The sequence below is a fragment of the Arachis duranensis genome, chromosome 2, assembly GCF_000817695.3.
Source record: "Arachis duranensis cultivar V14167 chromosome 2, aradu.V14167.gnm2.J7QH, whole genome shotgun sequence".
Lineage (NCBI taxonomy): Eukaryota > Viridiplantae > Streptophyta > Magnoliopsida > Fabales > Fabaceae > Arachis > Arachis duranensis.
The window spans coordinates 92,531,929-92,549,531 of record NC_029773.3 but is presented as its reverse complement, the minus strand read 5'-3'; the positions used below and the strand labels follow the sequence as shown (position 1 = coordinate 92,549,531).

The following is a 17,603-nucleotide window of genomic DNA, read 5'->3' as shown; positions in this document are numbered from 1 at the left end:
ATAGTAATGTAATCATCAATATAGAATAAAGTAAATAGTCACAATCGCTTGCTCATTAAAAATCATGAGTGGAATCAAGGCTAATGACAAAGCAAGTTCTACTTAAAAAAAAAAGAAGCTGTATTACAAAACCAAACTTAAGAATATACCGAAAAACACAATAAAAATAAGACTCCCAACCTTATTCTTTTTTTTTTTAATTAATATTGGGCAAGTATCTAGGAATTATCCTTAGTCATTCTAGGGTGACTCGTTCAATTTTCAATGGTGTTCTGGATAAGATTTGGAGTAGGCTAGCAAGCTGGAAAAGGAGTTTACTCAATCGGGCTGGTAGACTCTGCTTGGTTAATTCTGTTGCCGCCGCTATTTCCATGTACCAGACGCATGTCTCTATTTTTTCCAAAGGAATCATTAGTAAATTAGAGTCTATGATGAGAAATTTTCTTTGGAAAGGACAAGTTGATGGAAGAGGATTGAATCTTGTTAGTTGGAAGGTACTGGTTACTCCAAAAAAATATGGAAGTTTGGGGATTAGAGATCCTTATTGTGTAAATTGCTCTTCTTGGGAAGTTAGTTTGGACTTTTTTCCAGCAGCCAAACAAGCTATGGGTCCAATTGTTGGATGCCAAGTACCGATCATCTCTATATGACTGTTTTAGTTATCCTAAGAACAAGGACTCTCCCATTTGGAGGTGTCTTTGCAAGGCTTGGAAAGTGTTGAAGGATGGGTTTGCTTGGTGTATTGGAGATTTGAACTAGAATTTTTGGTTTTCTAGCTGGAGGAGAGAAGGACACAGTTATCTAATGAGATGGATTATGTTCACATTTCTGATTCGAATCTCCGGATACAGGATATTTGGTCGGTTGGTAGGTGGCATTTGGATACTCTTTATTCTCCTTTATCTCAAAATCTGAAAGGTAATATTCTCTCTTACAATCCAGATGAACAAGCAGGTCCGAAAGTGGGTTGGTATTGGAGTGGGTCTGCTGCCAAAGTCTATAACTCACGCAATGGTTACTTGTGGTTGTGTAAACAACTGTTTGGTTGGGAGGAGCGGGAGAATTGGTTTTGGCTTTGGCGTCAGCTTGTTCCGGAAAAGCATAAGTTTTTGGCTTGGTTGTGTCTTAAGGAGGCTCTTCCTACTACAAGTTTTCGCTTTAGAAGAGGGATGTCATCATCGGATAGGTGTCCAAGATGTCTTTCTAGCCAGGAATTGGTTTTACATTGTATTCGGGATTGTCCAAAAGCTCAGCTTGTCTGGCATAAGTTGGATATTTCTTGTCATCCTTTGGATTTGAAGAACTGGTTCTTGTATCATAGCAGAAAGCATCCGTTCAAATTCTTTTCGGGACTTTGATGGATATGGCGAGTAAGGAATAATGACATATTTAATCCCCATGAAACTTGGCCTCCAGAAAAAGTGATTTGTCTGGCATTAACCTCAGAAAAAGAGTTTAGGAATATTTTTGAATTACAACGTATGTCCCTTTCCTCTACTCTAAATGGTTTTTGGAATCCCCCATCTATTGGTACTTTTAAGATTAATTGTGATGCTAGTTATTTTGGTTCGGGTGATAGTGTTGGTTTTGCTTGTGTTATTAGAGATTGTAATGGGAGCTGGCAAAGGGGGTGTTTGGGAATGATTGAGAGTTATTTGGAGAGGATATCTCTTAGCTTGGGATGTGGGTCAACGAGATGTTATTTGTGAGACGGATTGTGTGGAAGCATTTAATCTTGTTACTCAAGATGGTTTTGGGTTTATTGATCCATTGGTGCTCAAAATAAGAGATATCATGCATTGGAATTGGCGTGTTGACTTTCGTTTGATTATGAGAGATGCAAACACGGTGGCAGATACTATGGCAAAGATGGCGATGAAGTTACAACTTTCGCATGTGGAGCTTCTTTTACCTTGGGAGGAGTTTAAAAGTAGTCTTAAACAGGACTGCCCCTCTATTTAAGCAATTCTTTGTTTTATTTGTTTTGTTTTTTTTTGTTTAATTTATTTCAGTCACCAAAAAAAATAGCTGAATTCAATTACTCAAAGAATTATGAAATTTATCTTTTATATTTTTTAATATGTTTTGTTGGACCTTAGTTTTCTTTTTTTATGTTGGATCCTCCATTTTCTCGAAATACCTTACCCATCACGAATAGTTTTTGTAGTTTCCTTTTGTTATGTCTCGGCCCAATGTTCCAACCAATTAAAAGGGTCAAGTCCATGACAAAAAAAAAACAGAATTCATGAGGTGGTTGGAGACTCGGTTTGATAACATCTTGTCATCTTGTACTTATGATGAAACTGTTAGATCTATCTTAGCTTTAAGATTTTGAAATTGACTGTACCTGAATTTCCACCATAATTAATTATCGTAATATAAGAAGAGTGATATTTAGATAATTAATTTTAAAAGAGTGATATTTTAATACTAAGTTCTGATAAATGTAGAACATTGGTTAAAAAGCTCTCATTCATTCATGCATGTATAAGAGTTCTGTATCTTGTCACAAAAAAAAAAAAGAACAGGTAAAGAAAATCATGTATGTCTATATATGTGCTCATCCTAGGCCTATATACCAAGACAAGTAATTTACATATATATAATTGAAAATAGAGTAGTTCTATGATCTAGAATTAGAGAAAGGGTTAATCTTGATAACAAGGCCAGGGAAAACATCATCAGGGTCATGAATATGTGGATTTTCTTCAACAATGTAAGGGTCACCACACTTTTCACTTATTGTGTGAAGTGTTTCTCCCTCACCAACCACATATATTTCATCACATACCTTGTTCTTCATCTTGAACTTGTTGTTGAAGTTGTTGTTCAATTCATCACCACCACTACTTGACTCATTCATACTCATCAACACAAGCATTAGTGCAACAAACACACCAATGTTCCAACAAATCTTCTCTCCCTTCATTCTACTTCCCATCAATCTCACTAATACTAATTAATAACAACAACAACTTGGTGCAAACCCTAATTTTGCTTCTTCTTCTTGTTAGCTCAATTTCTTGAATATTTTTCTATAGTGTATATGCATGTATGTATGCTTGTGTGTTTTAGTAAAAGATTCCTCAGTTCTCACAATGCCATATCCTTAATTGGTTTTGGATGAAATTATATATATATGTTAGATTGGATATAATTAAATTGGGAAAATAGGGTTTTCCTCTATCTGGTTGTTGGGGTGGGTGAAGTAGTTTTATGATGTGGAGGGTGTTGAAAATTGAAATTGTACTTTAAGTGAAGTTGGTGATTGTTGTCAAAGTGCAGAGAAAGTTGTATTACCTACTAAAAATTTTAATTAAAAATGGAAAAGAGTTGGTTTAACTAATTTATTAAATGGGTTATTATTTTTGGTTTGACTTACCTTTTCTTATTTAAGTATATGGGTGTCAATCATCTAAGTTTTTCAACTTGTATTAGTAATTTTAACATGCATCACATAATTCATTGAAATTCTAAATATACAAATTGGAAGTTGGATCCACTTAATATTATATATATATTGAAATATACTTTCTATTTACTAATTGATTATCATATCCATATATAACTATATATATGGATAACTTTGCAAAAGTTAAACATGGCTAATTGTTAATGTTAAGCTAAATTATTCAATACCCTCAATAATTAATATTCATTTATGCTAAATGAGAAAGCATAAAATTAATGGTAGGTATGTATCTATTTGATTTAGTAGAATTTGAAATATATTTAGAGTTTAATTTTGATGTATTAAGTTTTAGATACTTATTAATTCGGATTATTAATGTATATATTTAGAAGATTTTTTAAATAATAAAATTAAAAATTATTTATTTTTACTAATGATAATACATAATTGGTTGTCTATAAGTTAAATTTATATAATTAAGTCCAATATTAATGAATGTGTGAACAAAAGAAGGTTGAATCAAATTAAAGCATAAATATAATTTGGAGTAGTTTGAAAGCATCATATTATTAGTAATTGGTTGAGCCTAGCTATAACCGAAATGACTGATAAGGAGGTATATGGAATATATCACAAATAATATTCATCCACCCACCTGTCCTTCAAACTTATTAGTACAAAAAATGATTATATACTAGGCTCTTAATTAAGATATATATAAATAACACCATCAATTTCTCAACCATAATTATAGACAGATTGACTTAGCTTGAAAACCAAAAGAAAGCCCTAAAAGCATCGAATTATACCAACTTAGGAACAACATGTTTTTCTTTTTTTTTTTTTGATGTGGAGGAATAACATGTTGATGTTATGAATCCTATGATTACTTAGGTAAGTTTCAGAAATAGTGAAACATCAAATAGATATATAATACCGGTAACATATACTTAAATAACATAATGAGATGCATTTAGTGATTCAATTTTTTTTTAACTTGTATAATTTTTTTACAATCACAAAAAATATTCCCTAATTATCGTTTGATTTACTGTGAATTTTTAATATAAATCCAAAGAAAATTATTATTACTATCAGATTGTATCCGGAAAAAAAAATTTGACAAAAATATTTTACCGTCGAATATTTTGGATTCAACCCTAACTCTCAGTCATTTTTTGTTGGATTCTTCTAACGCAAATAAATAAATAAATGACGAATGAAATTGCTATTTTGTGGAAATTTTTACTGTAAATTCAATAATAAGGACAAATTGTTTTAATCAAATGGTGTGTTTCAATTAAATGTCTTGTCGCCAGATTTTGAGTAAATTGCTATTTTTATGCACAAAACGCTGATAGATCTACTCATAAAAAAATTATTATTTGTATTCATAAAATTTGGGTTTTATATAATAAAATTATTCAAACACAAAAAAATTACATAAAAATCCTATATTACCCTTATTATAATCAATTTCAACTTTTCAATAACTCAGAACATAGTGCTACCACCTAATGCCCCTGCAACAAATTAATTGCCAAACTCAAACAGACCATGTGGAGAATTAATCGAATTGAGCAATCCTCACCTGAGCCAAACTCTGAGAGGCAGGGGTGAGCTTGTTCTATTTCAGCTCTGTTTCAGTGAGAGAGACGCTAGCTACGGCAGTTGTTCTGAAAGTTTGGCGACTGAGAAGCTGATGATGATGGAGACGTCGCCGACAGCTCATTGAAGTATAAGAGAGAGTGAGAACAGGGGTTAAGTTAGGGTTCGGTGGGGGAGGTATGAGACTAGTGAGTGGCTCGCTGGCGGTAGTCTGAACCGAGAGAAAGAATGACTGGGACAGTGAGGGTGGCTTGGGTTCGTCGAAGATGATGGAGACGACGGTGGTTCGCGGCAGTTCTGACGGCTATAAGTGCGGGCGATGATAATGGCAGGGCTGTGATGGTGGTTTAAAATAGAAGAATGGAAGAAAAGGAGAAGGAGAAGTGAATTAGGGTTCAATGGTTTAAAACAGATGGCAAAAGAGACAGAAAGAGAGAGAGAGCTTGCCGCTGTTTTGGTTTGCAAAGGGGCGACAGTGGTGGCGGCTGCCGCAGTGCCCCATCAGTAGCACTGGTTCGGTGATGAGGAGAAGATAACCACGGTAGGTGATGGTGGTTGACGGTGAAAAGAGGAGAGGCGGGGCACTGCGACTCTAGGGTTGCTGGTGGCGGCGAAGTAGGGACTGGTGCAAAGGTCCTCTGGTCGGTGAGGGCGAGACAGGGAAGAAGAGGAGGAGAGGTGGCCACAACGGAAGGAGGACGACAACGGTGGTCGTTGATGCTGGAAGCTGCAGGAACCGAAATAGAGGCCGTGATATTTGTCACGGAGGAGGAGAGGTGCCTTGTATCTGAAAAAATTGCTGCTAGGATTAATTGAAAATCAATTGATTATTGGTGAGAGATGGAGAATGGTATTAGTGGTGGTGGTGATGGTAGTAATAAAGTGATAAGCAGATTAAGATGATGGAGTGGTTAGTGGAGAGGGAAAAGATGATACAGATGCTGATAAGAATAATTTAAGATTTTTATGTGATTTTTTAGTGTTTGGATAATTTTGTTGTATGGAACTCATACTTTAAAAATACAAAAGGTATTTTTTTTTACGGATAAATCTGTCAACGTTTTTAACTTTTATGAAAAAAAAATGATAGTTTACTCTAAAAAAATAATCTTAATATTTAAATTTGCAAGCAACGAGTAAGACGTGAAATTTACCAAAAAAGAAGATCAAATAATTAATAAGAAGCGCCATATATGAATTTGAACGAAATAGTCAAATAATAAATAATTATTACAGAAGTAATTATTGAATAATTTTCTGTAAAGTTCCAACAAAATTTAAAACTACTTGTAGTGGTAGGTCTAATGGAGGTAGCTATTAATGTTGGCATTGACAAATAAAGATAAAGGTTCCATTGCTTAGGAAACAAATCTTAAGACCAAGACCTATATGAAAATATCATATAGCAATACTCCTAACTATGATTAGTGAATAATTAAGGGTGCTTATTATGGGATAAGTTCTTTATATATGTTTTCTTTTAACTTTCTACCCAAAATGGTCAACTATTGTATAATAATATATACACCAAAATAATCTTGATTTAAAAGAAATATAAAAAATAAAAAAACCTTTATTTAGAAATGGTTTGGTCTTCCATAAAGCTAGGATAAGGATACATACAAATTCAAATTTAGAAAGAAAATAAGCTTAAATGTTTGGTTCATCAAAATTGTGATAATAATTAATATTTATGGAACAAATTTTAATTATTTAAATGATCAAAATTTAAATATTTATGTCAAATTTAAATATTTATGTATCCTTATCAAAATTGTGATAAGGATACATAAATATTTATCCAACAAATTTTAATTATCAAAGAAAATTTTGAAACAACTTTAAAAATATATATTTTATGGAACATTTATCATAAAATAAAACCTATTTTCCCAACTGCTAGTGCAGTGGTTGAAGATGTGTTTCAATTTCAAAATACACATTAAATATTTCTAATTGTAACCATATTGATAGGTTAATGGAACTTGGATGAAAATGACATTATCACAATTTAGGGTATCCCAATTAATTAACTCTTCCATAAGCATCGTTGACTCCATTATTATTCTAAATCTTGCATAATATTATACTTGAACTAAGACTATAATTTAATTATATGCTCCAATTGTTTTATTAGTTCATCGCAATTAGAGCTAGATTCTGTTAGAATAATTAGCTGCAAATTTTGGGTTTGAATCTATAGTACTCATTATTAATAGTTATAGTTACTATTTACTAAAGGCAAGAGCTTTTAAAAATTTATGACTAGTCTGAAAATTCTGTTGAAAGTTGTAACAACTTTCTTTTGTAGGTAACCTACTTATTGTTTAAGTAATCTATTAATTATTATGTTCATATAAAAAAAATTAGTTACTGAATCAGTTATTATATATTTATATATAAATATATTATTTAATTTAACTTATTTTTAATATATTTTTTATTTTAATATGTATTTTATATAAATAACTATTTTTTAATATATATTTTGTATAATTGTATATTTAAACACAAATACACATGATGATTAATTTAATTAGTGTCTAAATTTTTGTATACGCATAATATTTTTGTAGTTAAATATAAGTGCAACAAAACCAAAATGATGACCTTAAACAATATTTTTGCAATAATTAATTAAGTGGTTACCTTAGCCTTGACATTTTCTTTATTTATATTTTTCTATTAATTTCGCAAACACTCAAATAATAATGTAAGTGTCATTTTTTTTTATTTGATTGACCCTAAACAAATATTAATTTAGAAAAAAATCACTAGAAGTCATTACATACATTAAGATTCATTGTCACATTAAAACTCAAAAGTGATTATTAGCTCATCTTTGTGTTAGAATCCAAAATCCTCATGCTTCAATTAACTTGTGTCAGAAAGGAAGTAGTTCCAATTATTAATTTGTATATATGCCTATTGATTGATTCTTCATAGAATCATGATTTCATGAGTCTTTCCTTAATAAAACGAAGAACTTCATCAACATTCACCGTCCAAGCAACTGAAACTGGGGAATAACCTGTCCATGGGTTACTTGTATTCCATCTGCATGTAAGAAAAAAAATAAAAAATTTATCATAAAATTAAAAAAATAATGATATTTGTACTTATTTTGTATCTTATATTAGGTCAACTTACACTTCTATCTCTAAATAAGGACTCAATTCAAAGTGATCAGAAATTGAGTTGACTTAATCTAGATGTAATGAATGAATTATTTAAATATTTTTTTTAAAATGGGAGTTATTATTTTCCTTGTTTGTCTAGTATTCGAACTCCGATACTTACTTAAGCAGACAAATAAACTGACCACTCGACCAACCCAAATTAGTTATCTTTGTTACTATATGTAATTCTATTTAAATCTTAAATTATAAACCCTAAAATTTAAAAATTTGTGACTCTGTAGGTGCAGGCCCAATTGAAGGCCCACTCTATTCAAGTGTATACTAGTTTTAAATTTGATCATATTTCAAGACCAGAAAAAAAAATTTGATCATACTTTTTTAGTCCTAGGTCCATAATTGTATGTCCCTCACAAATGCCTTGTGTCTCTACTCTCATTACTCCCTTCTTATAAGTAAATAAATTTGGTTGCACAAGTGCCACAAAAGAGACAGGGTCATGTAGGAAAATTCCTGAAACCACAGAACAAAATAAATAAATTATTAATAAATAAATTAAAAATATATTGTCCCTTAAAAAAATTCAAAACAAAATATTTTTGTGAATTTACCATAGAAACCATCAGAATTAACATGCCAATCCCTATAGAATTTGCACATGTTACTCAATAAATGTGCATACTTTCCTCTGGATTCCTTCAATTCAAGGAGGTCAGCATCTGAAAAGTGATAACTATATATTGATCCATACAAATTAAATTGGAGAAAATAAATTATATATTGATTATTGTGATTTATGATCCCATCACCTGTGAATTTGATTTGGGTTGTAATGTTTAATCCAACAACAACAATGTTAGCTCCAGAAGTAAACACAATATCTGCTGCTTCTGGGTCTCCATAGATCTTCAAATAATTAAATAGAATAAGGAGGATATGAAATTTGACCAAATTAACTTTTGTGTATTTTATTTTTTATGATGATTTACCTATAAATACCTATTGCATTAATAGACAATATGAAAAAAAAAATTATACTTATGAAAAAAAAATTTTAATTACTCTATTGGTCTCTATAGTTTTGCGAAATTTTCAATTACGCCCATATACTTTTTTTCCTTTTAATTGAGTCTTTGCACCATTTTTTTTTCAATTGAGTCTCCTACACTTTTTTTTCTTTGAGTAAAGTATCGTTTTTGTCCCCAACGTTTGGGATAAGTCCTATTTGTGTCTCTAACGTTTAAATCGTCTTATTTGTATCCTTAACGTTTATAAAAGTGATTCAATGTTATCCTACTATAAATTATACTAACAAATCAGATTATATTTCTCAATTATTCTCACTTGGATGTATTCATTCTCAAATAGGTCTCACTTGGATGTGTTCGATTTTAATATTATACCCACTATTTGTGTTTAGATTCAATTATGTCCCTAGAAAAGTGAATTATGTAAATGTTGTAAGAATTAGTTTCAACTTTTGATGAGCTATTTTTCGGAGTGGATTATCGATTCTATCCCAAACATTTGTATTCTAACTTCAATAAGAGATTTTTAAAATTCAAACTAAAACGTTCATGATGTGTAATTGAGGGCAGGATAACATTGAATCACTTTTATAAACGTTAGGGATATAAATAGGACGATTTAAACGTTAGGGACACAAATAGGATTTACCCCAAACGTTGGGGACAAAAACGATACTTTACTCTTTTTCTTTTTATTTGAGTCCCTGCACCAATTTTTTTTTAGTTGGGTCCCTATATAATGAAGCCAATTACTACTAAGAGGGACCTAATTGAAAAAAAAATTGGTGCAGAGGACCTAATTAAAAAAAAATATATAGGGACCTAATTGAAAATTTTACGAAACTATAAGAACCAACAGAGTAATTAAATCGAAAAAAATTTGACCGAGTATTGGCATATAAGCAAAAATAACGAATTTTTAAATTTATTAATTAAAAAATAATCTAAATATATGAATCTTATATGAATCTGATGAAATGGTCGTATATAATTATTTATGTTGTTAGTGCATCAAAATTAAACTCTAAAAATTATAGATATAATATATGATCACTCACATTTGCTTCTGCAGCAGGATTAACATTTCCTAAGGCCAAAACAGAACCACCAAGAACAACTATTTTCTTCACCTTGCTTGCAAAAGAAGAATCCCTTTTGATGGCCTGAAAATAAAAAGTTAATTTTTAAAAATAAAAATAAGCATTCAAAGGCAATAAAAAAAAATTCACTAGTTAATGACTTATCAATAATTACCAAAGCTAAGTTTGTTAAAGGTCCAAGTGCTAGAACAGATACTTGGCCAGGATATTCTGAAACTTTCTCCACTAAAAATTCAGAAGCAAACTTATCAATTTTCTTAGCTTTTGGTGGTGCCAAGAACATATTTCCCAATCCATCAGAACCATGAATTGAATCAGCAACCCTAGGAATTCCACCCTTTTATCATAATATAATAAACCATTATTTAAGACAAAAAATAAATAATAAAAATAGGACATGATGTATTAATACAAACTATATCTCACAAATATATAATAATGTTACCAAAGAAAAAAAGGTTTCAACCTTAGTATTCAAAATTCAATAAAAGACTTAATATTATCAAATTGGTGTGATATTTCATTTTCACTTAAATTTGGAAAAACAAAAAGGAAAATAAAATAAAATAATTATACAAATTATATTATGCAAACCTAAATAGATGTCTGAAGGATGAAGCCTATATATCAAGCTGAAAACTCAAATGCAGTCAATTTTACGTGAAATTGATAGTTGGGAGTTGTTAAATGATTTGACTGATTTAATTAAATTTTCATCTAACGGCTCTCAACTATCAACTTTACATGAAGTTGACTGCACCTGAGTTTTTACCATATATCAAGGGTTTTAGCGTGAGTATAAAATTTGATCCATAAACTTAATTATATATCCCTTTTGAAATTCCAATCCAAATATATGAATTATAAAATATAATTAATCACCTTAAGTGGTTCAGGGCTGCCTTCTGCTACTGGAACATTTTGATGTCCTGCAAGCTCACACTGCACAATTTTGTTTACTATCAAAAATATAATTAATTAATTATATTGGTGAAATTTATAGTGACTATTATTATGGTGGTTATAGTGCTTACATAAATTTATAACACTTAAAAAAGTATTACTAAAATTAAAGTAATATTTTTTTACCTTTTTATGATAATATTTTTTTTAAAACTAAAAAGTAGTTCTAAATATTAAAAAATATTACAAAACATTATGATATAAGCCACTATAACATGCACCTTATATTATGATCTGCTTCAGAATTATTAGAGGCTGAAAATAAATGAAGACATACCAAAAGAAGAGCATTGTGTGTGGCACCTTGTGTAGTAACATTACCAAAAATGGTGGTCATGCCTATGATCTCCACCTCTGGACTCTCAAATGCCATCATAATTGTAATGCTATCATCTTCATATTTAAAAAAAAAAGGGGGCCAAAATTCATCATGACAATTATTTGGAGAGATTCTTATAATATTATAATTGGTCTACCAACTGTCAACTTCAAAAATAATTCTATTATTTACTTTTTTACTTATAAGCACACCATTGTTATTTTGGTCTAAGAATTTGACATAAGAAATCTCACTAGTTTATTGGATCAATCAAATTATTTATAATCATACATATAAATTTACGTTGTACTATGGTGGAAGTTTTTGCTCAAATCATGATTAGAAATTTTGCAAATTTTTAATCGAAACCAAATATGCTACTACATCGTCAATCTAATAATAAGTGAGTTGTGTAGTAAAATATCTTTTCCCCAAAAATTATATATCATTTGCTAATATTTATGAAATATTAATTTTGAGTAGATATATATAGAAGTTAGGGAATGAACTCACCAATTCCGGGGTCAGTATCAATGATGAGCTTCTGGGGTTCATGGAGTAGAGAATTCGCCATGGGAGTTGGTAAGAGATTTATGATAATTTGTGAAGGAAAGTGGGAATGATTTGTATGTGTGTATCACAAAGCAAAATGAATATATATATTGTAGTGACATTTATAATTAAAAAAAAAGGTGAAAAGAAAATGAGGATGTATTGTAGTGACAAAGTTAGGCACTTAGGTCACTAGCCTTTTATTTTATTTTCCTTTACAGACTTTAGATCAATCATGTGAAGATATGTTAGTTGTTGAATATTATGATGCTGCTTTCAAATCTCTATCAAAATATGATTTAATATTAATATAATTTATGGACTTAACAAGAGGTTAGATTTATGTTTAAAATTTTAGAGAAGATAACATAATGTTATATATATTTGTAAGGTTTAATTATTTTTTTGTCCTTATAGTTTTACTGAATTTTTTATTAGATTTATATACTATTTTTAATTTTATAATTAAGTTCTTTGTAATGTAAAAAATATTAGAGTTAACTGAATATTTTTTCGTAAATTAAAAGTATTCATAAATAAAAATTTATTTATTCTTTTTCACGAAAAAAACATTAAAATTGCTACCCGAAAAGGAAAAGTTTTTTTTTCGTCTTGAAATGGAAAAGCTTTTAACGTATTAATATCTTGAGCTGGTGACAGTATGGGCTTTGTCAGCATTCAACAAATCCTCTCTCTCTCTCTCTGTGGTTTTTTTAACGATAAGACAACGAACTTTATCTGAATTTCAGAAGTTTAATGATAATCTTTCCCCAGAAAAGATACAGCTTTTACATTAAGCTTCTTTATTTTATTTTTTCTTAAACTAATATAAGCTTTTCTTTTGATTCTCAAGCTTTACTAAATTTGATGATGTGATTAATTTACACATAATAGAAGCATAAAAGTGAAACAACTCATTCATCAAGTTGAAAAGTCGAATATCTTGTAACATATAATTCAATCTAATTTAGATTAATTTTGACGCAAGTGTAGCGAGTTTTATATTTATTTGTAACTTTTTAGACGATTATAGTAATAGTAAAAAGAAATTCTTTATGGGATAGTTATACATAATTAGATGAATGACTATTTCTATGATCATCATGTGGGAAAAAAAAACTTTATACAGATAACTCAAGGATCATATTCAAATTAAATTAATTTTGTTTTGTGGCCAAAATACAAAATGTATAGGAGTTTTATTTAGATTTGTTTTTTTTTTAAACTGCTTTATTTTTGGCATAAGCTTTCTGGCCGTTCCATGCCAAGGATGACTTGGAAGATAAGAATTAAATCTAATTACGGATCCTTGTTGTGTCATAATATTTGGAAAGGAATTAAAAAATGATAGTACAAATTATCAATTTTTGTTTTGATGCCAGCTGAGAGCCTAAATGATCCTACAATCCAATCCCACTTGAAATTATAATAATATATAATGAAGCAATAATTTAGACAGCGAATAATTATCTTGAGTGAACCATAGTTTAACATTGTCCATGTGCGATCTGTTTTAATTAGTTTATTAAACTTGGTGTTGAACAAAAAAAAAGTTTAAAAATGATTATTTATATATGATCTTTTCCACAGAGGTTATGAGGTACGAACATTATTTTATATGAACAGAAAATCAGAAGAAACTATTCAAGATTTCAAGGTGATTTGAATGTTAAAATATTTGTTAAAAGGAGAATGTACAGATGGGGAAATGCTTATCATAAGTTAGAAGAAATCTTTTTTTTTTTTTACTCTTGCGATAATTTGATGCCATGAAGTGGGAGAGTGGATGATGAGCATTTTAGGTAACAATGTTGTGAAATGTTTCTACTTTCTAGATTCTTTTTGGGGCATATGATGCTTACAAAAAGGAAATAAATCAATAAATAAATACTATAAAATAAACTTTTGTGATGATTTGATTCCATGAGGTGGAAGAGCTGCGAGCTTCTTGGAGCAAGACACTTGCAACGAAAATTAGATCCAAGACATGAATTCAAAGGGAAAAAATAATTTATACAAAAGAAGGAGAATTCTAAATACCCAAATGCCTCAAAGTTCAGGGTGTTCCTCATGATCAAAGAAATAAAAAGCAACACTTTTTCTTGTCACAATTTTGGTTGAGTAAAACCCCTTTAAAGCATTCCTAGAACTACAATTCAAGTGGCAAGATAAATAATGATTGTCAATGTCATTTGTGACTACAATGCACACAGGAAAACTTGCTTGGTTCAATTCAATATAATTTTAGTTACCTTTTCGAAGGGGTTTCTCCTTAATTGTGTAATACATAAACACTCTGCATCTCTCATCAGTTTTTAGAGTTGGGAGAGCCAAGGACATTCAAGGGTGTCTTTGCCTGGCTACCCTTTGCGCCACCGGATGCTTGGCCAGCAGAGCCCCTAGCATGTGCTGCCTCCGCTGCTACCATTGATTTCTTTATCTGTTGAACATATAACAAATAAACAAAATAATAATTATAATAATAATAATCACAACTATTCATCTAACAGGTAAAAAATATAATTACTAGATTAAAGTGAAAGAAAGAAAAAACACTTACAGCCGCTAGTCGCTCCTTGTGAATATCACTTGCAACCTGCAAAAGCAGGATAAGTACAAGTCTAGAATTTGACATTCAAAAGTGTATATATACACAGAAATCCAGAATCACTTGCAACCTGCAAAAGCACGATAAGTACAAGTCTAGAATATGACATTCAAAAGAGAGACTGACAAACTACCGGTCTTTTGTAGCTTTTAATTTCATCACCAAATCCAGAGTGTCATATTCCAAGTTTTCTCTACAAAGACGAAGATGTGGAGTTAAATGTGAAATGTGCTGAAACCAAACTCTGAGCAAGAAGCAATTTTCTAATCACTAACCTAGATGTAAAAGTATGTCTTTTGCTTCCAATGTTGTTGATTTCCGATGCTTAGCTAGGGAGCAACCAGATTTTGTTATCTATTGAAAGGATAGAAAATCATTAGTCCAAACCTTATAACTAGTATTAAGGAGAGGGAAATGAATCAAGATAAATGGATCATCTGAAAAAGACAAGATTGCTTGTGTGGTTAGTTTATTTCTATAAATATGTAATGCAAAACCAAATATCTGATCTACTTTCATGTGCATATATCGTAGAAATCTTGTACAACTCCTGGTTCAAGTAAATGAGATGGAAAAATCAGCTTTATAGAGAAACCAAAGAACAATAAATAAATAAACAAATAAATCAATAATAACAGACAGACTTGACAAATTTTATTGAATTGCAAAAATTTGGACAAAGTTTTCCAACAGTTCACTGAACACAATTAAGTTAAAGGTAATTTACTCACAGACTCTAGAAAATTTTCTGCAATATCGACAGGAATGTCTGCGACATCAGGATCCAACTTTTCAGCTGGATCAACCTGCCAATAAAGTACAAGTGTAAATATAGGAAACAAAAGTAACACATTCATGAAACTAGGGATTGAACAGCCAAACAGATTAAAAGTAAAATTATCAAAATTGAACTGCCTTGTGCCATATTGCATTCCGTAATTCAAATTTTGACTTATCCGCTGAACAAATCAGAGAAGCATTGCAGACCTGACTGACTATCTCATGGATGCTTCTTTTGCAGAGAACACTATACAAGGTTCATCAGTATCCACAGTAGCTAATCTACTTTGAATTCCTGGTTGAGCTGCAGCGGATTGAGCAGCCACAAGAGTTGAAGGTTTCTGATTTCCTGGGACCTGTAGCCTTGTAACCTGCTGCTGCTGAGGGATATGTGGAGCCCTTGATGGGGGAACTTGTTGCCCAAAATGCTCCTGTGATTGATTAGATGGCAAAGATGGCTGCGGCTGTGATGCTGCTGGTGTAGACTGCTGCTGCTGAGGAATGTGAGCCCTTTGCTGCAAGGACGCTGGTGGGTTTACTTGCTGCGGGTGCTGCCTATAAGAAGAGGTCGGCAAAGGAGGCTTCCCCTGTGGTCCAGATGACAACCACGGCTGATTAAGTGACTGCATACTTTGAGGTACACTTGGAGATGGTGTTGCAGGTGTTCCCACTGATGAGGTTCTTATTAGTCCATGCCCTTGGAAGCTCTAAAGAAAACAAGACAAATTGCAAAATCACTGACCAATATTATTTTTCTGTATGTTTTACATACAAAGCTCAGGCATTGCAACAGAAGACATATGAAGTGAGAAATCCTCTTAAATAACATGAGTTGAAACAGCTAAAAGAGATATTCTTATTCTTAATATAAAGCTATACGCACACTCACAAATCACGGTAGTACAATATCAATCAGTTGCTTATATTTTGAAGCATATCACACTCCTCAAAACCCATTGCCACTATCTCTCTGACTAGAAAAAGCAAAAACTATCAAAACAAATAAGCGAAAAGCATACAAGCATGCTTAAAGTCATAAAATTCACTTTTACAAAGCTGCAGAGGAATGTAGCGAAAAAGCAAAGACTAACTTGCGAAACAGTAGTTGGACTGTTCTGTGCAGGGGGCGGTGGTCTGAGAGATGATTGAACAGGTCTCTGTTGATGTGCAGGTATCCCACCTGGCCGCATTTGTGATCCAGATCCAAGCGAACCCAACATTCCCATTCGTTGCATTGGTGGTCTCACCTAAACATTTCAAACAACTAGTGGAACAGAATGGGGCACATTTAGATCAACTTCCTAAATACGGAAAGGGGAAAAGAATCTTTTAATATAAGTAAAATGCAGGAACTCAAGCTCAAGCAACTCTATATGCTCCCAGAAAAGCAAGAGCTCATTGTTTCCTAATTCTACTTTTGTGAAATTTATCCAACTAAACTCCCCAATCTATATCCAGTGACTATTTCCCATTCTAAGTTTGATTGTTTTTCTACAAAGAGATTGAATCAATCCTTTTGAGTGTTTAACTACCAAATAACCAAATACATTAGCCCTTAAACAGGGTTAATATGATACTATCTCTAATTATTGAGGACTACACTTACGAGTTTTGATCTTGCCAATGACTAGTGTATTCAAAGTTGTTCTATTCAACTACCACTCAATACTAAGTACTAACTACTCAACCAATCCTTTAACTGTTCGATTAATAACTAACAAGCTAACTATAACTAGTTATGTGCCTATAAAATCAATAAAACAGCATTGATTTCACAAAGATTCTACACCAAAATTTCCAAACAGTTGGGAGAAAAATTGGGGCATATACCTGAGAAGATGCATTATTGGAGGCAGATTCTCCGACGCTAACTCCGGTTCGGTCCAAACCACCGAAATGCTGACCAAAGGAAGAGGAAAATGGCGGAGGGTAAGGGCTCTGGTGGTGCTCGGGCACACCGATCGCCATTCCGCCACGCGGAGCGGTAGAAACGGACGGAAAGGCAGAGGATTGCGAAGGAGGAGGAGCAGCGGCAGAGGAAGATGGAGGGAGTGACGAGAAGTGAGAGAGTGAGGCTGATGCTGCTCCGGGGGTTG

General features: G+C 31.7%; 3 protein-coding genes across 3 annotated transcripts; all 3 read right to left on the bottom strand.

Moving 5' to 3' along the window:
- Positions 1-2,508: 2,508 nt before the first annotated feature.
- On the bottom strand, positions 2,509-3,091 carry LOC107476325 (uncharacterized). Its single transcript, XM_016096127.2, has one exon. The coding sequence runs from the start codon at positions 2,939-2,941 to the stop codon at positions 2,624-2,626; it is 318 nt and encodes a 105-aa protein (XP_015951613.1). The 5' UTR covers positions 2,942-3,091; the 3' UTR covers positions 2,509-2,623.
- A 4,688-nt stretch (positions 3,092-7,779) lies between these two features.
- Positions 7,780-12,207, bottom strand: LOC107476208 (uridine nucleosidase 1). The gene is made up of 9 exons (XM_016095973.3): positions 12,081-12,207; positions 11,526-11,641; positions 11,168-11,227; positions 10,440-10,622; positions 10,244-10,348; positions 8,967-9,063; positions 8,769-8,876; positions 8,535-8,670; positions 7,780-8,077 (listed from the first exon to the last, which is right to left on the bottom strand). Exons 1-9 carry the CDS (start codon positions 12,139-12,141, stop codon positions 7,969-7,971), a joined length of 975 nt encoding a protein of 324 aa, XP_015951459.1. The 5' UTR covers positions 12,142-12,207; the 3' UTR covers positions 7,780-7,968.
- Positions 12,208-14,093: 1,886 nt separating this feature from the next.
- LOC107476324 (transcription initiation factor TFIID subunit 12-like) lies at positions 14,094-17,597 on the bottom strand. Its single transcript, XM_021136601.2, is given in 10 exon segments — positions 14,094-14,559; positions 14,680-14,715; positions 14,861-14,897; positions 14,899-14,920; positions 15,003-15,081; positions 15,459-15,533; positions 15,715-15,761; positions 15,764-16,214; positions 16,599-16,754; positions 17,338-17,597. Coding segments are annotated over 10 exon segments (1,173 nt in total). The 5' UTR covers positions 17,476-17,597; the 3' UTR covers positions 14,094-14,427.
- Between the last annotated feature and the right edge of the window lie 6 nt (positions 17,598-17,603).